Source organism: Scomber scombrus, chromosome 17 (genome assembly GCF_963691925.1).
Source record: "Scomber scombrus chromosome 17, fScoSco1.1, whole genome shotgun sequence".
NCBI classification, from domain to species: Eukaryota; Metazoa; Chordata; class Actinopteri; order Scombriformes; family Scombridae; genus Scomber; species Scomber scombrus.
In genome coordinates this window covers 13,088,984-13,115,188 of record NC_084986.1, presented here as the reverse complement: position 1 = coordinate 13,115,188, position 26,205 = coordinate 13,088,984, and the positions used below count along the sequence as shown (strand labels likewise).

The 26,205-nt window shown below is 40.8% G+C and overlaps 1 protein-coding gene across 1 annotated transcript in view; it reads left to right on the top strand.

Annotated features, from left to right (window-relative positions):
- Window positions 1–26,205, top strand: part of LOC133997181 (intersectin-2-like) — a 35,175-nt gene that overhangs the window by 1,799 nt on the left and 7,171 nt on the right. The window contains exons 2-27 of the mRNA XM_062436732.1: window positions 4,310–4,382; window positions 9,329–9,421; window positions 9,539–9,602; window positions 10,110–10,285; window positions 10,531–10,746; window positions 12,489–12,582; window positions 14,317–14,459; window positions 14,703–14,766; window positions 15,303–15,440; window positions 15,520–15,626; window positions 15,713–15,975; window positions 16,054–16,203; window positions 16,294–16,434; window positions 16,536–16,623; window positions 16,722–16,861; window positions 18,994–19,133; window positions 19,313–19,730; window positions 19,975–20,144; window positions 20,380–20,440; window positions 22,558–22,790; window positions 22,885–22,925; window positions 23,039–23,205; window positions 23,608–23,641; window positions 23,753–23,874; window positions 25,140–25,236; window positions 25,748–25,939. Of these exons, the coding sequence (XP_062292716.1) occupies window positions 4,376–4,382; window positions 9,329–9,421; window positions 9,539–9,602; window positions 10,110–10,285; window positions 10,531–10,746; window positions 12,489–12,582; window positions 14,317–14,459; window positions 14,703–14,766; window positions 15,303–15,440; window positions 15,520–15,626; window positions 15,713–15,975; window positions 16,054–16,203; window positions 16,294–16,434; window positions 16,536–16,623; window positions 16,722–16,861; window positions 18,994–19,133; window positions 19,313–19,730; window positions 19,975–20,144; window positions 20,380–20,440; window positions 22,558–22,790; window positions 22,885–22,925; window positions 23,039–23,205; window positions 23,608–23,641; window positions 23,753–23,874; window positions 25,140–25,236; window positions 25,748–25,939 (3,559 nt within the window). The 5' untranslated portion in view covers window positions 4,310–4,375. The remainder of the gene's footprint in view (window positions 1–4,309; window positions 4,383–9,328; window positions 9,422–9,538; window positions 9,603–10,109; window positions 10,286–10,530; window positions 10,747–12,488; window positions 12,583–14,316; window positions 14,460–14,702; window positions 14,767–15,302; window positions 15,441–15,519; window positions 15,627–15,712; window positions 15,976–16,053; window positions 16,204–16,293; window positions 16,435–16,535; window positions 16,624–16,721; window positions 16,862–18,993; window positions 19,134–19,312; window positions 19,731–19,974; window positions 20,145–20,379; window positions 20,441–22,557; window positions 22,791–22,884; window positions 22,926–23,038; window positions 23,206–23,607; window positions 23,642–23,752; window positions 23,875–25,139; window positions 25,237–25,747; window positions 25,940–26,205) is intronic.

The window sequence follows — 26,205 nt, the reverse complement described above, 5'->3', positions numbered from 1 at the left end:
TAGGGAGAAAACACACACACACACACACACACACACACACACACACACACACACACACACACACACACACACACTAGCCTCTTTCTTCCTCAGTCTAGGCAAAGCTTCCTGGGTTGTTTCTGCTAGAACAGGGTCCCCCTCTGTGTGAGGAGTGTGTGTTAGACACACTCATGCACACAGGCCGACACATTGATACGTACATCCGACTGGTCCAGCGTGGCGCACACAGGTGTCAATCAGCATGCAGGGCAGAGTCAAAGGTTCTTTGATTCATTTTCTCTCTCATTGCAGTGAATCAGCAAACCACTGGCCCTTAAATTGAATCACACTGTTCTCAAAACCAAAAACACTCAAGCGTTAACATTTTTAAACATCAATATACCATCAAGGCTGAAAGGAGAAGAATATCTGTCCTACTTTCTGGGCTCGGGCTACCGCCACTCCAACCTGAACCCACATAAAGGGTGGATGAAAATGAATGTAGGGATGTATATATTTTTAGACCAATTGTGATAGCCATTAGCACAAACTATATACTAAAACTGGACTGAACTGAACTGGAACTAACAAGTCTACAAAATAATCCATCTCTACTTACTAGCTATTTCAATTGTCATAGATACACCTCAACTATCATCAAGTGCATGGCTGGAATAACCTGTTTTTGGGCCCCTGGGCAAAGGGCTTCTATTGACCACCACCCATCCTTTGTCTATTGTTAATACACCATGTAGTCTCCATATTCTCAGTGCACATAGGGGACTATGTCTGTAAAGATTGTCACTTATTCAGGATATGGTTATCCAAAGATGATTGAATCAAGGACAACTTGACTGGACATCTACAGCCAAGTCCAGCTGCCGCCCATTCATCCCTCCCTGGAAACACAGCATACTACACATGCCACCTGGTTAGAGGCTTTCTAAGTGATAAAAGGTCTTTAAATCTAGATTTGGATACAGTGCTCCTTTAAAAGATGGGCTCGAAGATTTGCAGTCAAACTTATTTTCCAACCAGTTATTCAATGCAGTTAACAATTAATCAATTGTGCTCCAGTTTTTTTTACCTCAAGTATGAAACTTGGTTCATGTGATAACAGGTTGGAAGCTCAGGAAAAAGCGTGTTAGGGGATCTTCAGTTAAGATTATAGATTGTTATCAACATGATTGCATGTCTGAGTACAAGAATATAGGGCACAGGCTTTAGAACTGCACTGTGAGCCATCCACATTGTGAAATGCTTCCAGTATGTTAGTGCAACATAAAATCAATCACATCAACAAGGTCCAAGCTACAAGTCAAATTGAATCAAAAAGACGTAATATTATTTCAGATGTTATCAAGTCCTTTCATGCACTCAAGGGGTAATTAGGAATGACAAGAAAATTTAGTGAAACTTTTTGTTGTGAGCCAAAGAAGGTTCAGTCAGTGTTGATAAAGAGAGTGTCCTCTTTGCCTTCTGTTGATTCTGTGCTGTTTTAATCCAGGATATGTGTTGTTTGAACAGAGGAGGCTCTTAAACACAGCCAATAGGAGATACCTATCTTGTATTTGAAATCACACATACACCTCAGGGTAGAAGAATGTTTGTGTATGAGGGCGGATGCAAGTGTGCTAAATACGCATATGCACATGGAATAGCTATATAAACATATGTACACCCGCACAGCTCAGAGGGCTATTAAGACAAAGCTTCTGTTTGAACTTGACTTGCACTGTAAAAGAATAGTGCAGCCAATAATGCATTTTTTTGTCATTATATACTTGCACTCATACCAGTTGAAACACTGAAGCTTTAATATACAGTATAGCATACAACACGCTACCCACACAGCTTAACTTGAGCCCTTTGGAAATATCTCTTTGGAGGATTTAATTATTGTAGGCAGAAAAGTCTCTCAGGGTGATGACACTGAAGAAATGTGGTTGCACCAACACTGCATACATTTAAACTTATGTTATAATATATAGTTATAATGTCATTTACACCCAGTGACTTCCAGGTGTAGAGGTACTAACTAAACTAACGTTGGCTAAATAATAGCAATATTATATTTTAGGGTGTAAAAGAGAAACTAATATACAACAATATAACACTTGACACACTGCTGTTTAATAATGTTGAGGACTGGGAGGATGATATTACATTTGACAAAAATAACACAATGTAGTTGAGTTCACAAAATGACCCACCTTAATAATGTTAGCTAGGTTAACATAACATAGCAATAACTTTTTATTAACTTAACTATTGTTGCAACCCAATTGAATAAACACTTGTAGCTAATAAGAACTTACTGTAGGGAGGACATTACAAGCACTCTGTACAGGTGGTGCAACCCACTCCTTTTATTGAGTTGTGTGTTTGAAAAGTGAGGACTTTTGATTTCCTACTTCCTTCTAAAAAAAAAAAAAAGGAAATAAATCATTGCTTTACATCAGAAACCCTGATTAGAAGATCTAAAACCACAATGCAGTGACAAATGTCGATGACCACACACACAGTAAATTGGTATTGCTTGAATATAATTAACATATTGTTTGGAACTGCTTCCTTTGTATCATGTTGTCTCCACATTGTTGTGTCTTTGATGCATTTGTGGTTTTGAACTTAAAATGTCATTCATATTTGCTTGTGTACTGTATTGTTTATTGCTCATGCTGTGCGTCACCTTGCACCAGTGCATGTATTCAAGTGTATGCAGAGGCACACACCCCAGTGAGCGGTTCATTGCTCTTAAGTAATTGGCAATGTCGGCATGTGCAGAGAATGATTTATACTACACCAACCACAGTCTCCCCTCCAGGAATTCACACGAAAAGAAGGAAGCCAGTGATGGAGGAATACTGTTACAAGAGCAGAAGGAGAAGGCGGGATGAAGGGAATTGGGTGGGAGTCACATGCAAGAGGATGCATGTTCGAGTGAGGGATGAATAAGAAATAGGGAAGCTGAAATGGAAAAGATAGTGCAGAGTGAAGTGGGGAATAAAGAGTGTGAAGGGATGATTTGGCGAAAGCAGAGAGGAGATTGCTCCGACCTGACAGAAATCACAGTGGAGGAGAAACCTTGCTTGTTAGCTATAGGCAAGTTGATACTATAGATGGATGAAACAAGAGGAAATAAGTGTTAAGTCTGAGTAAAGGGGTCTAATAAAATCTGAAGATCAGGATTGCAGGGAGAGGAAATTGGGCTCAGATTGAAAAGGAGGGAGAGTGCGCCTATTAAGAAATGTATTGCTTCATTTTGAAGTTTGGGGGAATATACTGACAAAGCATTTGAACTGAAATAAATATCATGAGAAAAGAAAGGGATAAGCTACAAGAAACATGGACTCTCCACCACCTGCAGAGGGGTTTTTTTTATGTGTCAGGGCTTGCCACACTGCTGAAAAATGACTGCCCATTCACGTTAAGCTCATTTTCCAATTTAAGAATATTGCCTGCATGGGGCTCATCTGTCCCTTCCACTTCCTGGGAGACTGCCACATATCCCGCAGAGAAATCTCATCAGGTGGCTCCCTGCCTATTGGCCACAGTGGATGCAGACTGCACTCAATGCACCCATACGTCTTTATTTTCTGTGTGATGCCTTTATTGTTTATTGTTGCCTTTATTTGGCAAACAAATAAAGAGAATAAGACACATCCTTATTAAGTAAAATATTTCCAATATATCCGGAAGATAAATATGAATGTTCTTGGTAAGACAAATGTTTATATTTCTAACAATACAAGTAGATATCTTCCAAAAAGACACATTTATGTTCCAATTAAGAGAGACAAAGCCAAATTGGACTGTAATTGTGCAGGAAGCCAAATGTCAAAGAAAAATTAGCCCTGGAGTAATAAAGATACTACATTAGGATTTGCAAAAAAAACTGCTGCTGTCTGTGATCTGAGAGCAGACAGTGATAAATGCTGCCTCCTTCCAAGACCACCATCATTTTTTCCCTCCACTGTATCCCTCAACTGTCGCTCCTCTTGCCTCCCTGTTGGCATTGTGTCTGCCCCTGCTCTTCCTTCAATTCTCCTCATCCTCGCCTTTCTCTCTCTGTCATTTTGTCTCCCTCCTCTCTCTTTATTTCCCCTCCTCTGTCCCTCCTTCTCACTCTCGTCCTTCAGTGTAATAGCTGTTCAGTGTGCCTTCCTTGCATTGTTAACAGGGAGATGAGAGATTTTTTTTCCCCTCCTCTTGCATTTACATTCTGTCTATCTTTCTAGCATGCTCGTCTTATGTGTGCTTACACACACACTCCTCTGTGACACACACACACAATCACACTCACATCTTTCCCCCTCTCTCTCTGCAGATGTCTGTGAGCTAGCCAGCTGAGTAGAGGACTTCCCTCTCTTGCCCGTGCTCTCCACCTGCAGCCATGAATGGTAAGAACACTTTGTTTTTGTCCTGGGTGTGCATACGTTAAGTGTGTGATCATGACGTGTTTGTCAGCGACAGGCGAATGCGCACCTTGGGTCGGGTGGACAAAATGAACTTAAAGGGAAAAGATGGATGAGGAAGACAGCGCAAAAAAAAAAAAAAAGCAGACAGGAGAGGAGACAGCTGACCAACAAGCAGCTGTGTTGTGCCCTTTCTTTCAAACTCTCATCAACTACAGCCTTAGAACATTTTTGTCAGTGCGTGATTACGTTCTCATGTTTGAACTCCTTTTTATGTGATGTGAGCGAAGACGAGACTTAAGAACCTGGAGATCATGTTAATGGGGTATTGATCTGGCACCGGAGTGAAGGATCACACTAAACCCATCTTTGATCCCATGACATTTTCCAATAAGTTATAGTCAGCTGTAAAATATGCGGCTCAAATCTATTTTACAAAGTGGGCTTGAAGGAATATTAGATCATTACTTTTAATTAATTTTATGCTAATCATGAGCTATTTTGGCATTTGTGTGTGATTGTTGGTGTACAGGGTGTGTATGTGGTTCTGTTTTGAAGGAGATGTGATGCATCTCATTTGTCCTTCATGTGGACAGAATTGCACGAGTGTGTGTGTGTGTGTGTGTGTGTGTGTGTGTGTGTGTGTGTGTGTGTGTGTGTGTGTGTGTGTGTGTGTGTGTGTGTGTGTGTGTGTGTGTGTGTGTTAATCCTCTTGTCTCCAGCCTTTGATCATAGAACAGTAGTTGCTGCTCCTTAAGGCCCTCTGTGGGAAATGCTTTGTTTGTTTCTGTGCGTCAGATACATCTTGTCCACATGACTAATTCTGCATTATAACAAACTGCAAAAAAAAGAAAAGACAACTACTTTAGTCTCATCCAGTGGACAGACACTGGAAGAAAAGCAAACACAATTTCAGTATGTGACAAGGTTCTCCATGGAAACCTACTGTACTTTCATTTACACAATGGATCTGCAATGAGGCAACTGCTAAGTCATTTTGTCTGTAAATTTCCAAAACAGGTGTACAGTAGAGTGTGTGTGTGTGTGTGTGTGTGTGTGTGTGTGTGTGTGTGTGTGTGTGTGTGTGTGTGTGTGTGTGTGTGTGTGTGTGTGTGTGTGTGTGTGTGTGTGTGTGTGTGTGTGTGTGTGTGTGTGCGTGCGCAGACTGAAATGCTGCAGCGTGCACAGACTGTTGATCCACTGTAGCTATCTGAAACATCAACTTGTCCTCCCCAGGTGAAGCGTTTGATATGTAAATAGTTGTGAGAGCAGTGATGTGGTGTTTTCCCCGAAGACTGGTGCTGGGAGCTTGGAGGTTTTGACTCCAGCGTCTCTTAAGGACTGCACAGCACCTAGACAACAGCACACAGGCTGACATAGGGAAGTAAAGCCACAGCTGCCGGAGAGATGAGCTAGGATACAGTTTGTTTAAATTCTGCACAGACGACGTTGCTATGGAAGCTATTCCACAAGCTTATATACTGTAGTTTGTTTGTTTTTTCTTTCTGTGGTTGGACTTTGTGTTATATTATCTCAATATTGGCTGAAGGGCCCTTGTGTATTCGCTGAAGGGTTTGTGCTCTAGGTTGCTGTGCTGAAAGCTGTTTTATATGCTCCACTTGGTATTGGAGTCCAGGTGGCAGCCATGACAGTGCAGCTCAGGATGGATACATGCAGGTTTAAGGGATGTCTTTGGTTTTACTTAACCAGACAAGTTAAGAATGAGTTCTGATTTACAGTAATGCCCTCCAAGAGTCAAAATGTCAGTAGAAAACTGGGGGGAAAATAACTAAGAGATCAGACAGAATCTAATTTGAAGGAATAGTTAGATGTTTCTTGCTGAGAGTTAGAGAAGATTGACACCACGCTCATGTCTACAACCAAACATTTTACTCCATTTGTTTCGGTTTTCATGTGGTTTTGGATGCGAGACATGATTCATTAAGTTCTCGGGCCAATTTGCAGTCCTTTGTCTGACGTCCTTTAAAGAAGGGGCAGCTCAGATAACCAATTTTAAAAACTCTAAAAGCTTCAAAGATTCATTGTAATTAATTTTTACATGCTTCGACTTCTGAAACTTGGCACCGCGTTATCTTGTCTCACACTGAGAGGCCACATGTTTCTAACCCAAGTGTCAAGCCGGAGAAGACCCTGCTGGATTGTGCCATTGCTGTGTAAGAAGCTTTGCAGTGGCCCACTTATTCACAGAGCATTCAGCCCTCGCTCATACAGGTGCTGAATCCATTGACAGGCCAGTGTATGTAGCCATGCTAGTGACATGTCCCAGTGGCCCTGTGCTGAATATCGCCTCCCTTTCTCACTTTTTACAATAGCTTTTAAATGAGGTCTGTCAAAGCCAACGAGACAATGTGAAGAATACTCACATCTCTGCGCTAGATTAATTACTCCCCTTTTTATGGCTGCATTTTGCTGACAATGCCAAAACTAGGTCGGGGACTGCTGCAGCTGTTAACATTGGCTTTGTCAGGGAAAAATCGTGTACCTGAACAGGTGTTATCATGGCGATTCAGGGTAGAGTGAGTTTGTTTAGATATTGAAACCAGCTCAAGGTGGTTGGCACGAATGCTTGCTAACAAACACACCTGTCTCAGTAACCACTGGCAGTTTTTGATTGTATTTTCTTATATATTTAGGGAAAGTAGTTGAATCTTACTTGATTGAATTCTATACTTGCTCCAGTTTCATCTTCTGGCTACAGACAATGGACTGCTGTGCTGTAACTGGAGCTCAGTAATACATTGTGTCATTTCTCAGAGTGTGTATAGTCGAGCAAGCGCTGATGGGGTGTTTGGGTTAGCGTTGGGGGAGGAAGTTCCATCATGGGCTGGGTGGCATTTCCTGAAGCTGGTGAATAAATTACAGCCTGGATACCAGCTATTATAAAGACATTGAAGTTTTTTTCCAGTAATAATATTACCATATTACAACAAAAACAGTAGTTTTTGCTCTTATATATATGACTTCACACTTAGTCTCTGAATCTTTTGCATCTAACAGAGATAAGGAGGAAGGACACCCGTCCATCTTCATACTTACATGAAAAGCTGAGTAATAACTTTTATGTAGGACATGCTCTGTTGTTAACATCTTAGGGTTAGTGTTGTGTGTTACAGTGTATCAGTGTGACACGCATACTGATATCATAGATTAAAGCAATCACACATCTGTGTTAATTGTATGCAAAAATCATATAACAATAAAATACCATGGCCTGATAACATGTGTAAAGTCAGTTCTTCTAAACAACTGTAATGTTTAAACGGTGGCCTTTGTACATGTTGTGCTAAAATGTACAAAGTCCTTATTTTTATTATACTTACAGTATGTAAAAATACATTACTTATTTCTTATGACAGCTCCTGTTCTATCCAAGGCATGGTCTTTAGTTAGATTTTTGACTGATGTTTTTGTTTTTGTTTTTTATTTCTTTTGGTAAATAATATATTTAGGAATATGTTCAGGGGAGCTTTGAGCCAATTTTAGATGATTACAGCTTTGAAGGAAAGATTGTCCACAAACTCAACATGTTGTTTTCTTTCTATACTAAAATCAATTTTGTGAAAAAACCTCCGTAAACATTTTGTTTGAGGTTTGTTCCCAATGTGATCTCTATGGTAACAGCCTTTGGCATCAGGGAGGCCCGTCTGTCCCTGTCGAGCAGAGGAAGATGAGCTGGTTTGGAAGTGAGCTACATAAGAGCTGATAGAAAATATTTCCTCAGAGGTTTGTCAGTTGAATTTGTAACATTTGAAGTATCTACATACGTTTAATGACTCTTATATCAACCTGTCTGTGTCTACTTTCTAATGTAGTTTATAGTAGATACACTAATCCATCGCTCAACTACCTTTGTTCTCGTTCTTCTTTTGTGCATCACTCTTCTTTTTGTTCTATTTAAGCTGTCAGGGCTCATTATCTGTCATTGTCTCCTTATCTAAAACCCTCTTTTCCATTCAGTGACTGCCATATGGAAAGATTCATGTGTGCATCATGTCCACACAGTCAATCCTCTTCTTAAAAAATGGCTGTTTAATGAAAAAGAAATGAAGAAAACTTAGTACTTAACCATGATCGTGTTATGATTTGATTAATTTCATGGATTTCTTTATGATTAATTGATTTAGACATTTTTCATCCCCTACCACTAAAGACGGTCTTATGAAATCGAGTAAGAAATGAGTTTCATACCCCTCACCCAGCACATTTGACTTAATATTTAATTCATGGCCAACCCTGAACTTACCTTGAGATATGCAAGAGTGAAAGAAGCTGACTGGACATTTTTATACATTAATCATTGTCGGGAGCTGGTTGAGAGAGGTTTCATCTGAGGAGGGAAATCTCATTTGGGTTGGAAATGATGCCGATTCTTTGGATGGTGGAGTAAAAAAGACACTATACTTAGCATTATATTAGCATCTCTGCTGTTGGGACTCTCAATGTGTTGCTACATTTGTGGTGTTTATGAGTGGAGCGCAGCCCACACATTACAGTTAAAATTGTTGAGCTCTCCTCATCTATAAAGTTATATCATCATATTTATGAATGTTTTGCTAGTATTACAAGAAGCAGGATCTCTTTGTATGCATGTCCTTTACCATAGTTGTAGTCTGTCGGCATTGTGTATAATCACAATGTATAGCTTTTTTAGTGGTTTTATTTACATTTTCTGTTGTTGTTGCTGTTTGTTTTAATGTCTGTTACTTGGTCAAGATGAAATTTTAAAAACTTTTTCACCTTCTAAACAATTTTTCTTCTAGATCACGCATTATTATCTCTTAATCTGATCTTATTCTGTTTTTGCCAATGCTGCAGTCCCGTTTCAACAGAGTTTACTTTTGAAAACAAGATGCTCTGAAAATGTTGTTTCACTGCCAATTTAATTAACTTCACACTTTGGTTTTGTCCAGGTGGAGCCAGTGTGTGGGCCATCACTCCGGAGGAGAGGGGGAAACACGACAAACAGTTTGACACCCTCGCCCCGGTCCTTGGCTATGTTTCAGGTAAGCTGTCATCATAACAAACAAACTGAATATGTGTTAATTATGTGCATCCGGTAGTGTCGTTAGTGATCCAGCTGTAGCATGTACCTGACTGGAAACATTTGTGTCCATCTGCAGGAGAACAAGCCAGGAAATTCTTCTTCCAGTCTGGCCTGCCTGCCTCTGTCCTGGCTGAGATCTGGTAAATACAAACAAACAACTTTGTCATCCTAAATTACCCAAAATGTATTGTTGAGCCAGAGCAAGTGGGTCAGTAGGTCCAACATTTCTTTTTGGCCTGGGATAGTTTTGCCTTCTTGGCTTGCTTTGAATGTCCTGTTGGGGGCTTACTTCCTTCACAGTCTGCCCCACCTAGTACACTGTGTGTGTGTGTGTGTGTGTGTGTGTGTGTGTGTGTGTGTGTGTGTGTGTGTGTGTGTGTGTGTGTGTGTGTGTGTGTGTGTGTGTGCGTGTGCGTGTGTGTTTTTAACAGATTAAGTTTGGGTGTGTACTGTTATTAGAAGAGACAATGTGTGTGTGTTGTTTGTGTGAATAACATGACTGGAATTCAATCCCACCAGAGCCTCGTCCTGTGTCACTGAGTCACTCTGGCCTTTTCTTTTGTCTCAATAAGGATAGAAATGACCATGAATGCACCATTGCTATGAACAGATGATGTTAAAACTCAGCTTTCTATCTCCTACTGTAGGAACCTTGCCGACATTGAGAGTGATGGGAAGATGGACAGACTGGAGTTCTCCATCGCTATGAAGCTCATAAAACTCAAACTTCAGGGGCGAAACTTACCCTCCGTTCTGCCGATCATCATGAAGCAGTCTCCCGTCTCCAATTCTGCTTCAACCATCCCTTCATCAGCACGTTTTGGTAAAAAAAAAAAAAAAATCTCTTATGAATTGATTACCAGCACACTCCAGTTTTAAAACCAGTCATTTGTAGAATTTCACTTCAAAAGGGTTTGAATATATATGTTTTTACTCTCATAAAAATAATTGATTTATAAATGTATGGTAGCTTTTGAAGAATAAAGACAGTGAAAGTCTTTTCCAAAGTGAAAATAATACTTTTTTTGAATTAAACATTTCATCTCCGCCTGTGTTTCCTCTTTATAGGAATGGGTTCTATGCCAAACCTGTCAGTTGGTCTGTCATCCATGTCAACTATGTCAGCCATGCCCATCCTAACTCCCATGCTGGCTAACCCCCTCATGCACTCTGCGCAACCCCTGGTGCCAATGACTCTGCCCCTCATGAACTCCCTCGGAAACTGCGGACTCCCCAACGGCAATGTCAGCTTCATCACCCCGCCTCTTGTTCCCAACAATGCAGGTTGGTTCTGCAGTGGAACCATACCCATCTGCTGTTTGGACAAATAAAGACACACTTTGATTAGCAGATAAGCACCCATCCACTCAGCTACACTAATCTTCATTTCACATAACCAGGATATTTCAGTAGTGCATGTCATTTTGAGATTAAATGCAAGAGAGTGGAACATGAGTTTTTTTCAAAAGCCTCTTAATAGCATAGATAAGAAGCTTGTGCTAGCCTATTTATATTAACTTTTGCACGTGCAAAAAAAAAAAAAAAAGCCACTACTGTGGCATTAAAGCTGGGAACATAGATGCAGGTAGTCTATAAAATTACTTCACAAATAAATATCCTCAGGCATGCTCTCATCTTTTTATGCATTTGAAATTTTTTACTCAAAATTGGACACGACCTCCAGGCCCCTTGGCAAAGCTTCTTACAAGTTTAAAATTAGCCAGGTTATGAAGTAAGAGTTTACAAAGTGGAGACTTACACACCCCTTAAGTATTTCAGGTTGCATCACACAAATTAGTTCTTACAGTATATCAAGATTAGTTGTTGCTAAAAATGTACACCTTACTGCTATGCTGCTAACTGGCAAAGTTAGCATTGACTTGCTAACAAATGAAACATTAAGAGTGAAGAGTAAAAGAGATTTTATAATATGGTTGACATACAGTATAGCACCTGACACTTATTCGAAATGATTATAAATAATCATTGCCATGCCCTAACTAGCAAATACACCTCTGAAGTTGTAATATTGCAACCCAGTTTATTGAATCCCCAATGAAACTAACCAGTAGCTTCGCAGATGAAGGGAAACTTAATGCCCAATGTTAGTAATGGATTTACAAATAGAAGGAGAAGCCTAATCCCGGTTTGCAATATTTAGTTTATTCAGATCAGTTATTCAGCTCTTGGGCTTTAGTGACGCAGTGTTAATGCAGTGGATTCTACATGCAACATGAAAGGGCTGCACCTTATCTGCCTACCTATTCCCTGAAGTCTTCGGTCTGTCTCGAGGTGCTCACATGCATTACACTGGAGCTATCCGTATTTACAGAATGGGTGTATGTTGAGGTATGCAGTAAGAGCTACTTATCATCACCAAGGAGATGAGTCAAACAGTCTTCTCACTGTACTGTACCTATTAGACGAAAGACAGTGATTGATTATCAAGTGTGGGTGTGCATATACAGTATAATGTATACATAATAATTTTATCAGGTTTTCTATTTGGATTTCTATTATATGTTACTTGGTTCATTTCTCACTTCCTCCATCTGTCCTTGGCTACTCTCTTTAATCTCACTGTATCTGTTGAAGTACAGTTTTTGGCTGTGAAATGAGCAATCTAATGAGCAAGTGTGAAATTACTCTATTATTTGATGTTCCCTCAATCTTTATCTCGCATCCCTCTGCTGATGAAACGATATCAGTGCCACAGCTCTTGGGGCTAAACCTCTTCAATGCAGGCTTGCAGACAGTTGTGATTGCTTTGTTTTTAGCCAGATGTCAGTAACCTTGCTGCTGGAGCTCTGTGTGCTGCGACTGTAAAGTATGAGGAGATAAGATTAGATGTACACACATTCAAGGGCAACTGCACCACCACTGTACGATAAAGATTGCTTGCATAAGAAAAATATATGCACATACTATATGCATGCATACCAGCGTTCAGACATTTTTTTTATATCATCTTCAATTTGTCAAAATGATGTTTAACTACTAACCGAATGCCCCCAACTGTTTTTCAGCACACCCTCTCTCTGGTTTCTCTCCTCCCATGGCGTTTTCTCCATCCACCGGCATGTCAAAGGCCAACTCTCTATTGGACCTTGGATCCAGCAGGTGAGTGTAAATAAATACCTACTGCACCATTAGCCGCACAGGCAGTTGTCCTCATTTTACACCATAGTTTGGATCCACATTGTTTTTTAGTGCCATGTCATTTCACACATGCCACATTCAGTTGTCTCAGCCTATCTACAGCTGATCAGTATGATCCTTCTTTTTACCCTGAAGCCATTTGCGAAAACCACACACACACTCTCCAACTCTGCACAACAGGGTCCTGTTGAAGCATAAATTTAGAATCAAGTAGGTCCTTTCCAAGTTTTATTACTTTAAAATGTATGATTTATTATGCAGTAGTTTTAAGGGAAAGGCTGCTACAACACTGGTCTAAGTCACACGCGCAGACAGCCCATTAGTTCAGTGCTTAAAAAGACGCAGAGCTTTTGCAGGAAAGGGGATTGAGGATCAGAATGCAGGCAGAGATGAAACAGTTAGATAACGGGCTGAGCAGGAAGGGCATTTTGAAATCTGATGTTCTAGTTGGCAACAGTAGGAAGTCGCTTGTTCAAAGCCACAAACATTAGAGGAGAACAGAAATCAAATGGCATTTTTACATGGAGAATTCACAACTGCTGTAAAATTGTTTTTTAAATGGAAGGAAATTATGTTTTTGGAACAACTAAAGCAAAGGAGATGTAGTGTATATGCAGTTTCTAGGTCATCTGTTTATTTGTCACCAGCAGATTTATTACTGCTCTGGAAATGACTGTGCACCAATTTAACTAACAGCTGGTGTCAGGTTATCAGCTATGATTGTTCATTCAAATTGAAGTTGAAATATGAAATGGCAACTAAAGGGATTTGTAGCACCTAAACCCTGCCTGGAGTAGTTACACTGGTTGGATATAATAAGGAGCGAACAAAGAAGAAACTGGTGTCTGGGAGGTTTTGTTTCAGTTTCAGTGAGTCAGTTTCTCTGTAAAAAGACAACAGTAGTATCTAATGTCGTTCTCCTCTCTGTGTTTTGTGTTGTTTGGGAAAATACGGGAGCAGTATCTGATTTCAATGTTATGAATGGTCCAGTTTAGTACAAAACGTCTTGACCTCAGGCGTAGATGGTAAGACAAGTATCAATAAGGGCAACGGAGTGTCAGCAAGTCAAATACTGGTTGATCCAACAGCAACCCAGGTCTCTTTAACCTCCAAGTCTTAATTGTCTGTCTTGTTTTTGTTTCCAGACCCATAACAAGTTTTAACATGAGGGAATTTTACAGCCCTCATTCACTAATTCACACATTCAAACACACTCATATGCATACTCAAACACACGGAAAAAAGCCCTTGGGCAGAGGGAGACTCCCACACTCCATCCCCCATTGTCTCCCTCAAACCTCGATTTTCATTTCACAGGAGTATTGCAAGTTTCCAGCCATCTAATATGATGGTTTCTTCTTAAATTAACATCATTGGCCCAGCCTATCCTTTTGCTATTCTTGCTGTGGCATTGTTTATAATAAAAACAGAATGGCTGATTAGTATAGCCTGAGAGTGTGTAGCGCTGTCTTTTTTCAGAGAGTCATTGTCGGTGTGGGGGTTTGCACCAGCTTCATCTACAGCTAATTAAGAGTTGAGAAATAACAACTGGGAGTCACGAAGCAATTAGTGGTTTTAAGTCGAGGCTTGAATAGCAGGAAGAAAGGGAACGCTGACCAGATTATGTGATTGTGTCGTGTCCCTTCAGGTGATATCTCGGCATATCGACATGCCTCTTTTTCTCTCTGTCAATAGTTCAAATTCTTCCTCCACCACGTCCTTGGCCAGTAACTCTCCGAAGACGGGTTTGAGTGATTGGGCCGTTCCACAAGCCGCTAGACTCAAGTACCGGCAGCAGTTCAACACGCTAGACAAGCTCATGAGTGGCTACTTGTCAGGTATGACACACACATACACATACACACTTCAACCTAAATAAACAAGACGTTCTCAGCACTGCTTGACCACTCATATGTGGTAATGTGGAGGTTTGACACATCGCAGTCACACAGCACTCACATACTCTCATGATTGCTCTTTACTCCACTTAACAGACCGTGGCAGTCAGATACACATGCAAACATGTCTTCATTAGTTAGTGTGAGAATTCACTGTGCTGAAATTTCATTTCCGCTTTTCAGGACCTCAGGTTAGAAACGCGCTGATTGCATCCAACCTGACACAGACTCAGCTAGCTACCATCTGGTGAGTGTTCGGTGTGTGTGTGTTTGTTTACCTATGTATGTATGTATGTATTATGCAACCACTCCTTTGCCTGTGTGTGTCCCTTTTAAGTTCATTTATAGCATCTTCAGTTTTAATTCTTGTACAAAAGTGTCAGTTAAAGGAAGTTTGATATCTTGAGAAACATGTAGATTTGCTTTTCTTGCAAAGAGCACCAAACAACAGACAGGCAATGATAGCAACTAATTGGTTGAACATAGCAGAGCATTTAGCTGCTAAAGAGATAGATGTTTACCTCAGGAGTTGATAAAAAACAAATCAGGGCTGAAAAGAGGGTGAATATTGGACATTAACCAGGTGGAAATAAATGATAAAGTTGCTAACATGTACCTTTATGAAGTTATCATATGTCAAGGTTGTGTTTACAGCTTTTCCTTTTGTCCCTAATTGGCCATAAAATATCCTTAAAAGATTTAAAATCATAATACTCTAACCAAAAAAGTTACAGATCAGGAAGGTACCGTTTTTGTAGTATTTACTATATTGTGTGTATCTAGGACCCTGGCAGATGTGGATAAAGATGGTCAGCTGCGAGCAGATGAGTTCATTCTGGCCATGCACCTGGTGGACATGGCTAAAACTGGCCGACCTCTACCACTCACACTGCCACAAGACCTGGTACCTCCCTCTCTCAGGTAACCCACACACAATTTGACACTTTAACTTCATTAATGAAATACAACGAGAGTAGACATTCCTTTTTTCTTGTTTCAGAGGTGGATTCAAGTCCAATGAGCTTGTTAATGGAACAGGACCGTACATTACTCCCTGTTTAATAGAAACAGCAGAGATAGATCCTGCACAAAAGACCAAGAGCAGCGGTATGGCATGTCTCATAAACTATATATGTTTTGTTATGCTTGTAAGTCCTATCTTTGCTTTACCTATATCCTCCTCCTCTTCTTAGTATCTTTTGAGGACAAGCTAAAGGAGAACTTTGTGCGAGGCAGCGCCGAGCTGGAGAAACGGCGACTGGCTCTAGAGGACCAGCAAAGGAAGGAGAGGGAGAGGAGAGACAGGGAGGAAAGGGAGGAGAGGGAACGAAGGGAGAGGGAGGCCAGGGAGCAGGAGAACCGGAGGAGGCTGGAGGAGGAGAGGCGGCTGGAGAGGCATAGAGAGATGGAGAGACAGAGGGAGGAGGAGAGGATTAGGGAGCTGGAGAGGAAGGAGGTGAGTGACACAGCTAGCCTCACCTGGTAGATACTGAACATCTATATCACTGCTTTTGGTGACTGTTTGTCCTTGCAGGCAGCAAAGCAGGAGTTGGAGCGCCAGCGAAGAGAGGAGTGGGAGCGTGGGAAAAAGGAGGAGCTGGGCAGAAGGAGAGAGGGAGAGCAGGATGAAATCTCCCGACTCAGGGCCAAAAAGATGAGTCTGGAGTTGGAGCTAGCAGCTGTGGTGAGACTGCACAAACACTCACATAAACACTCTTAAGCAGCATTAATGAACAAATGAGTACATGCTGATATCAATCGGCTGGTCTCACAGGGCAACAAGCACAAGCAGATCTCAGACCACCTTCGTGACGCCCAGAGCAAGAGGCGGATTCAGAAGGCAGAAGTGGACCTGATAAATCAGAAGAGGGAGGCACGCATCACAGAGATCAGCACTCTGCAGATTCAGTTTGAGGTCAAACGCGATTTTCTTTCTTCTGCCCTGTCAAATCTTTTGCATTGAAATTATTCCCAGGAATGTGGTTTTAAACCTCTGTGTGTATGTGTTTGCTGCAGGACTGGCAGAGGAAGCTTTCACTGCTGGTCCCAGAACAACAGAAGCTGACAGAGAAGCTGCGAAACATTAACCTCAACAAACTCTCTTGTGGGTAACAAATGCTTTCTTGAAGTTGAAGTTATATATAAACTGTACTCAGTATGTCCTCTGTCGGTTATTGCTGACCTTTGACCTTTGCCTTTTAGCGGTGACTTTGACCTCTTTGACTGGAAGTGTGACAGAGAAAAGTGTGAACTGCCGAAGACTGAAGGACCAGCTTGATACTCTGGAGAGGGAAACCACTGACAAACTGTCTCAGATGGACCAGTATAACAAAGAGCTTAAGGTCAGTGGTAGCTCTGACTGGTTCAGGATAGATAGGCTCGTAAAGTTGAGCTACTAAAAAAATGACTGTAGAGTGTAGAAAAGCATGGATGTAGCATCTGCATCATCACTGTCAGGTTTCTTAAGGGATGTTTTGAAGCTTTGAAGGAGTTAAGGTTCACAGCTCTCTGATAATATCCAGGATTTGACTAACAAAAATATGGATACAGAATAGATGTTCGTGTTAAGGATTACATAATATAAGTTTCAAGAGTCAGCTTTACAGAAACAGTATGACATTTTGCGAAATATATTTATTGGCTTTCTTGCTACACGTTAGAAGATAAGATAGCTACTGTTCTAGTGTCTGGAAGTGAAATATGGAGTTAGTTACAGCACATAACAGTACATGACAGTATATTTGTGTACAGATAATTTAAAAAAAGAGAGAGAGATAACGTGTTAGCTAGTGAACATTAGAGGTTCTGGTAAGCTAGTTTAGCTAGTTTCAGCTAGTTTAGCTAGCTTACCAGAACCTAGCTAGTTAGCGAGTTTCCCGTCCTTGCTTCCAGTTTTTATGCTAAGTTTAAAGCCTACTAACTATAGAGTAAATCCTCTAATTTAACTCTTGGCTTCCTATTCCTTTAATAAAGTGAAATTGTCTCTTAAGATGTATTGACCTAATAATTCAAGTGAGCTAGGTAATTTCAGAGCAATACAACAACATGGCAATATAAAGTAACATCAGTGTATGATGGATTACACCTGTGTTATGAACCAACGGCTGGTTTGTAGTGTTTTTATTCTTCTGTGCTGGTTTATTGGAACAGAACAAGAAAAGAGGGAATTTCATACTGAAAATGCTGCTGTGAAATCTTGTTCAACTAGTTGCAGTAACTCTAGAGTTTCACCCCTGAGGCAAAGAAAATCTCATTACCAAACCATTATTGCACATATACAGACTCAGATGTAAAGCCTGATAATTCAATACCTGTGAAAAATGATGTCATGCCACCTCACAATGTATCGTCAATTTGGTAGGCTACTAATAATTGCAGCATTAAAAAATCGAGCTCTTTCGCTTTTGCTCTGTTCAGCTCTGGTCCTAACTGCCTTTTTAAAAACTCTTTTAACTCCTTTCTTTCTCCCTTTTTCCTCTTCGTCCTGCTACCTGGATGCCTTTTCTCTCTCATGGTTTTCCCCTTTCCTCACCTTTTCTCCTTTCATATTCCTCACAACTCATCTCTGTTTACCTCCTTTTATCTCCATCTCATTTGTTACATTTTTTCACCTTCTGTCCATCCCAATGTGTATCCCTCGCTATCCCCCTCCCCCTCCGTTCCCTCCCTCCATCATCACTCTCTGTATTTTCCTTTCATAGCTTGGGGATATGGATGACTGTGTCCTGCGAGGCCTTCTGTCTCTGCTGGCTTGCCTCAGCCAGCTCTTCCTTCTCATCAAGGTTATCTTTCCTGCTCTCTCTTTATCTCTCACTGTGTTATCTTTTTCAACAGCCTTTAGTATTACTTTGTTTTATTCACCTTTTCTTTTGTTTTCCCATAAGTCACTGTTTTCATCTTCTTTTCCTTTTCATCCCATGATGATTCAATCTGTACACTCATCTTTGCTTCTTTTGTCTTTTGACTCATTATTAAATGGAGCTCTGCTCTGGTACCATCTTTCCCCTTGTTTTGTGTTTTTTTGCTCTGTGGGATTTGTTCTTGCCTGTGTTGTCTGTGTAAACAGAATGCACCCTGAGGGTAAAACACACACACACACACAAATGCTTAACCTGCACAATATCTATGTTAGAAAGAAAATATATATAAATATCTCTGCTTGAACATTTATATCTGCATGTTTGTGTGAATAGCTGCCAGAGTCTGGACTTACTCTTTTTTCATATCAGTTTTGCATGTTTGGAATGATTGTTTATGTTCTGCTGTATAAAATACATAGTGTTGTTCTTTGAGAAATGTTAATTCATGATTTAAAAAAATGCAAATTTTCCATACAGTGCATCATTTGCAGATGCTGCTTCGTGGTTGCAGAAGAATTTTGTGACTTTAAATTACTGCATTGCCTACCTAGTTGATGCTTGTGTCCTTACTGTATAATCTCTTCATTTCATTGCATATGTGGCGACTGCATCAGGAGCTGAGAGAGAAGCAGGTGAGGCAGCAAGCTGTCCTGGACGACCTGTACAGAGTCAAAGAGGAGAAATTGAGGGAGCTGCAGATACGCAGGGAAGAGGAGAAAGAAAGGAGGATGAGAGAAGAAGAAGAAGCAGCCAGGTATGTGTGAGGGACCCTAGAAAAGAAAAAAAAGAGACCTATGTGTGTCTGTAGCATTAAGCATTTGATTGATCTGATGTTTGAGTGACCTTCATTTCCAATAAAACAGGTTCTCTGTATTTGTGAACATAAAAAATGCTCAGAAAGGCAATAAAAGATGTTGCATTTACCTCCTACAGACTGGCAAAGCTAGAGCAAGAGAGGAGAGAGCAGGAGCGGAGGGAACAGGAGAAGAGGGAGAGGGAAGAGGAGGAGGCGCGGCAAAGGAGGCTGCTGGAGGAGCAGAGGGCCAGACAGAGGGAGGAGGAGGAGAGGGAGGCACAGGCTCGCCTCCGGGCGGCTCAGGAGAAGGCGCAGGAAGAGGAGAGGAGAAGGAGAGAGGAGGAAGAGGAGAAGAGGAGGAGGGAGGAAGAGGAAGAGAGGAAACGGAAAGAGGAGGAGGAGGAGAGAAGGAGGAAGGAAAAGCTGGAAAGAGGAGAACAGAAGCCAGTTACGGTGCCTCAGCGATCCTCCAAGTTGACCTCTTACAGAGCTCTGTACTCGTTTGTAGCCCGCAACACGGATGAGCTGAGTATAGACGCTGACTGTCTCATAGAGGTATGAGACACACTCGCACACACTAATTTAATCACCTCATCTTCTCATTAATGCAACACTAGACTGTAATGATTTCATGTGATGGGTGTCTCAACTAATCATGCTAATTGTGTATGAATACAACGTGATAGTAATGGTTCCTGAGTGGTCCAAATGATGACTACAGCAGGGAAACAACGTGTTTATCATTATCACCTTGTTATGTCTGATTGAGTGTAATTGATTCACGTTTTCCATGATGCAGGTGGATGAGAAAACCGTCGGTGAGCCTGGATGGTTTTGCGGGAGTTACCGTGGAAACAGGGGCTGGTTCCCCCAGAGTTACGCAGAGAAATGTCCTACCCCCATTTCTACCGAGACTGTCCCCTCTTCCTCAGGACAACCCTCCTGTCCACCACAGTCACTTAACACAGGGTAACATGAAGTAGAAGGAACAGGATATACTGATGTTTTTTTAAAGTGGCGACTCTTCTGTGTGACATTACAGTTTCTTTACACTAAATATAGCACAGTTTCTAGCTTTTTTTTGCTTTCTACTAGTCTGTAACAGTCACCTTGGACTTTGTAATTTATGCCACTGAAGTGTTAGGTTGTTTTTATTATTCTGCGGGCTTCTTCCCTAATGGTTTGTCCCTCCTGTTTTACCCAGAGTCCCAGATGGGGAGGTAACGGGTGACAGCACTGTTCTTGTCCAATCAGACACTGCACAGGTAAGAACTAAAGTACTTACAGTAGCTTGCAGAGCTGGGGACTCGGACTCGCGACTCGGACTCGAGTTGCACTTAAGTCTCACTAAACTGTGACTTCAGACTCAACTTGGACTCGACCTCAAAAGACTTCTGACTTGACTTCGACTCGAGGCTCGAGACTCGCGAACAACCTTTATTTCATGTTATTATTATTATTCTCATTATTTATCTGTCATTCATCTTTTTGTATGATCTCTGGCTCTGAGCTAGATGTAAACACCAACGTCATGCCACGCGCATGCGCCATGTGTGAAGCGCGCATCTTCAGTATCAGACATTGACAATGGCGAGTGCGATAAGTTCAGCAGGAGTGCCTCAGATCATTACGTTTGGATACAATGCCTTCACACTCCCGTTTTTCCCTGGTTCTCCCATATTTCGAAACCATCTCCCGCCGCCCTCCCGTCATTTCTCCCGTAATTGACAAGCCCCAAATTTGTTTGTTAATAATAATAAGAAGCGCACAATAGCAAAGGTTTTATTTTGAAAGCTCAGACAGGAAACCACCGCAACTCTTATTATGCTTAGTGCCACTAACTTAGTGGCTCCGCTACTAATTATTAAAAAACACAACGTTGCGTTAACTATGGTCATTTTATATATATATTTTATAATATCCCCACACATTCCCTGCTGTGTGTTGTGTTAAGCAGCAGATAAAAGGCAGCTTGGAGAAAAAAATAATGAACATGTGTTTGTACCACAGTGTTAAACTGCAGTGCAGTGTTTCTGTGATGTTCATGTTTTGTTCATTTTGTTATATTTTACAACATTGTTAAAATAATTATTTTTTTGTTGAAGAAAATACAGTTATGGAATTGAAATAATTCTTAGTGTATGTTTCTTCACATCACATTGCAGTAGATTCTCTATAGTGAACCTACAATTGGTACATTTTCATACTGTCCTATATCAAGGTCTAGGTCAAGGTAATAGTCGAAGGTAAATTTGGTAACAGTTTCAGGAGAGGGCATCTCAACATACAAACAGATACTTACATACAAACTTCAGTGACAGCACACCACAAAAACAGACATGGGCAGGTGCTCGCAAGGCTAACTGATCAGGATGAAAGATTGTACAGCTCTAAGGTCAGAATTTGAATTTGAATTAGTGTTGGCGAGAGACTTGAGACTTGACTCGGACTCTTGACCAGAGACTTGAGACTTGACTTGGACTTGACCCTCAAAGACTTGAGACTTGACTTGGACTCTAGCTCAAAGACTTGAGACTTGACTTGGACTTGTAAAAAATGACTTGTGAACAGCTCTGGTTGCTTGTCTTGTGTTTACTTTGAACACTAGTTGTATGATGAATTTGGTCTGACTCTTTAGAAAAAAATGAACTCCTAATGGGCAGATAAGCTTTTCAGTGGCCTACTCGGGATGCAAATCGAGACCCCGTTTTACTGCTGTGTCAGTTCAGAGATTAGCATTCATTTTCTGGAAGAAGTAACCATGTTTTATTCAGAAGCAACACAGGCGTTATTTGTTTCTGTATATACTTTCTATTGTCAGGATTCATATGAAGGACAGTAGGTTATTTTATTGTCATTTAAAAAAGCTATTTAGGGGTTTAGGGGATTATTTTTCTGTGGAAAAAATGCCATAAACAACATTAAATATAGTTTAAAAGTTGGCTCATACTTAACTATTTGTCTAGCTGGGTTTCCAGTTGGTGTAGAGATGTCTGCCGGTGTAGTATATGTGGGCTATAAACTGGCTTTGGCAGGCAAGGAACTAGGTCTGCATGCTGTCCAACACATAGAGCTTTGACAAGAGCATGGCTGTGTATTTATAGCCCCTCTCTGTTGGGAGTTGTCGCCCGGCCTCTCTGTGGGTCACACAGACATTTACAGATCTCCATTTCCCAATGGATAACATCAGTGTTAGTAGGTCTGTCATTTGTAGGTTATTTTTCATAGTCAGAAAAAGTCACGTGATGTTTGGGCCATTTTGTAAAGCAGATACATAATCAATACAGCTGTTCTATATCTGGTGCATAGAGGCAGATTTGATGTCTTAATTGATTCTTTTCAGTTGTAACTGATGTGCTGCTCCTTTAATCTCACTCCTCAGTTCTCTGTCCCTCTGCTGGCTCGTGCCTTCTCATCGTGGTCAGCCTCCTCAGAGACTCACCTCAACCTCTCCTCCAGTGCGGGCGACGTCACCACAGCGCTGCTGAGCTTCTCACAGGGTGATGTCATCAGCGTGTTGCAGCAGAGGGATGACTGGTGGTTGGGGCAGCTCAATGGGACACAGGGATGGTTCCCCAAAAGCTACGTCACCGTGGAGGCGGGGGGCAATACTGAGTATGAGGGCACACATGAGAACAAACACACACACCCCTCATTTGAAGCTGAATATGAACATTTAATGACATTTAATCTGTTATTGTCATTCTAGTGTGGATGCATTTGACACAACTGATTTTGTACAGCTAGAGGGTAAGTACTGTTCATTAGTACTAATAAAGTTTTTATGTTCAGTCATAACAAACCAGAGTCGTGGTTAATCTCAGTCACACATGTGGCTCTGACTTCTATTTCACCATAAACAGAGTATGTGGCCTTGTACACATATGAGAGCCCAGAGGCAGGGGACCTGACATTTGTAGAGGGGGACGTTGTCATGGTGACAGAGAGAGAAGGGGAGTGGTGGCGAGGGTGCATCGGGGATCACACAGGGGTGTTCCCTTCCAACTATGTCCGACCTGTTGAACCAGAGGTGAGTGAAAATGTGTTTATAAGTTAATAAAATGTGTTATCAACAAAAAATGTTGCTATTTCTGACCTAAATTTGGGGTGTTTGTGAAACTAGAACTGGGAATTATTAGTGTCTTGATTCAATAATGCATTTCTTTTATATTAGTGTCTCAAAGATTAGTCCGCTAACTGGGTACGTGACAACCGAAATGTATCCAATAATTTCTTTGCACATTTTAATTCTTTAGCAAAATAGTTTCTTGGTTCATAGTTTTAATTCTTAGTTTGACAAATTTGGAAACCTGTGTTGAGCATTTGCTATTATTTGACATTCTGTTCTACAAATCATTTCATTTTTTAATATAACATATATGTTTCTTTGATTTACTTTGCTCATTACTTTACTACCACTTTACTCATTTAGGTGTCAAGACTGGGTGGTCCGCCCAAGAAACCCGGTGAGATTGAACACATCACAATTCACATCACAATCTGCTGATTAATTCTATTATTCTCCTGACATTTACCTGATCTAAATTCAGCCTTGGCCAATTCTGTTTGTTCAACAGAGATCGCTCAGGCCATCAGCACAACCGCCACCCCAACGATGCATCAGCTGCGTCTGTCTCCGGGGCAACTGATTGTGGTCCTGGCCAAGAACTCCACTGGCTGGTGGCTCGGGGAACTGCAGGTCAGTTGTCAGTGCTGTAGGCAAGGAGGTTTTTTGGGGTTTTATTTTAAAGAAATGAAAATAGGAATAAAAGAATAATTTTAGCTGCTACAACATTAGTTTTCACAATAACAGGGATTTGCTTCAGAAATTCATTTGGCTCTAAATGTTTATGTGAAGTTCAAGGTCAGCATTGTATTGTATGAACATGGTTAATCCATCATAAAGCTCTTAAATCCATTGCCCATTTTTAGAAAGGCATATTTGAATATCCACCCTGCCAGACTTTTCTTTTTTGTCTGTGTGAAGGCAACTGTGAAAATATTAATGTGAATCTTGAATATATAAAAAGAATAATGTAATTCTTTATTCGCATTGTTAATACAAATTCCCTACTACCAACCTGTACATTTTTATTCATTTTTTGGATATTATTATTATTTTGATAATTTCTTTGTCATTTATAAGTACATTGAAAGTGTTTGGTGTTTGGACTGTGAGACTCAGGGAAATTGTGATGGACATTTTTTACTATTTTCTGAGATTTTACTGACCAAACTATTATTTGATTAATTGATAATGAAAGTAATCATTAGTTGCAGCCAAAGTTGAAAGACCTGTTTAGGTTTTATATATCAAATCCATCGTGTGCTAACAGCATGCAGAAAGTAACAAATAAGTAAAGACGTTAATTTAAGCATTTAAACACACAGTATCTGCTGACTTGTCAGATCAATAAAGAGCTGGTGAGAAGTTGACAGGAGGTTACAGGACTAATAACTGTTGTCTATAGAGCCATACATCTACATTATGCTGCCAATTTTGTGCTGAAGCAGCAGCTGTTGCTCTGGTTACGCTCTCAGTGGATGAAACAGTAATGAGGCAGCTGAGTTAGGTCAGCAGCAAAGGGTGGACAGCTCAGAAAAGACTCAAAATTGCAAGTGATATTGTTCAAAAATGTAGGATTACCACATTTCTTTTGTATTGTACTGTACCATCAGAAATTATTATGTTAATCCATATATTTGTAAAACTTAATCAGCTTGAATAGGGCAGCCAAGTTTAGGTCAAACCAAAGATTTGAGGCTGATCTTTGGCTGGATTTATTAGGGCAGTGAATATAAATCTCACCAAGGTCCAGTACAGATTGTTGTTTACACTGCCGAGATTCTAGAGGTTGAGTGCTCCGGCCGACGAAAGCGATTCATCAATTCATCTTTCGATTTAGAATTCAGGCCTGAACCAGCGGAAGATTGATTTATTTTCACTGGCTCTCCACCCTGCAGGCTCGAGGTAAGAAGCGGCAGAGAGGCTGGTTTCATTCCTCTCACGTCAAGCTCCTGGGCCCCTCCAGCATCAAGTCCTCCCCCTCCCCCCTGCCAGGTGAGGGCTGACACACTTTGTACCCAACATCCTATTTGTGAGCATGATCCACAACTGTCTTACATAATTGGTCTAGTTGGTTTCCACTTTTTTGGAGGGACTGCAGTAGTAAATTGCCAAGTAAAAAAGCATCACCACCATCATTTGAAGGCCATGAATGACATGAAAGCCCTACAAATACATTTTGATGAGTTTCGGTGTTACTTGTGTTGAGATTTCCAACAAAAACATGAATTCATGTATGAAGAAATTATGTATTAAGATGCTATAAAAATGACTGTTGCTCCATGAATGTGTGTGAGTTATCAACCTGGATTGAGGGAAGAAATATCAGTATACACACTTTCTAACAGATTTGTTGGTAAAGCGTTGTTTGTAGCTTGACTAATATTCAATTACCCTAGCATATTATTTTAAAAAAAACATAAAAAGTGATTTTAAAAAATCCTATTGATCAACATTTCTTTTCTTGAACTCAACCTAATGACCATTTCTGCCCCTCATTCCTCAGTGTGCCAAGTTATCGCAATGTACGACTACGTGGCTGCCAATCGGGATGAGCTGAGCTTCTCCAAGGGTCAGCTAATCAACATCCTGGACAAGACCAACTCTGATTGGTGGAAAGGGGAGACTAACGGGGCCATGGGCCTGCTGCCCACCAATTATGTCAAGATGACCACAGAATCTGACCCCAGCCAGCAATGTGAGTAAACCTTTTTTGTCTGTTTCATTTGTCAGAGGGAGAGTATTTCTCCGTGTTACCTTTTGACAGGAAAATCAATAATTCACAGATGTAGTTGGGGGGAAAAAGACTGTGGACACAAGTGGAAACTGATAAAACATGATAATCAGCTTTACAAACAAACTTGTGCCTCTGACTGATCTGATTGGTTGACTTGGCTCACTTTAGGTACAGTAGATTCCTCATCCATGTCAGGGCATGGAGAGACTGACGGTAAGCTTAAAAGA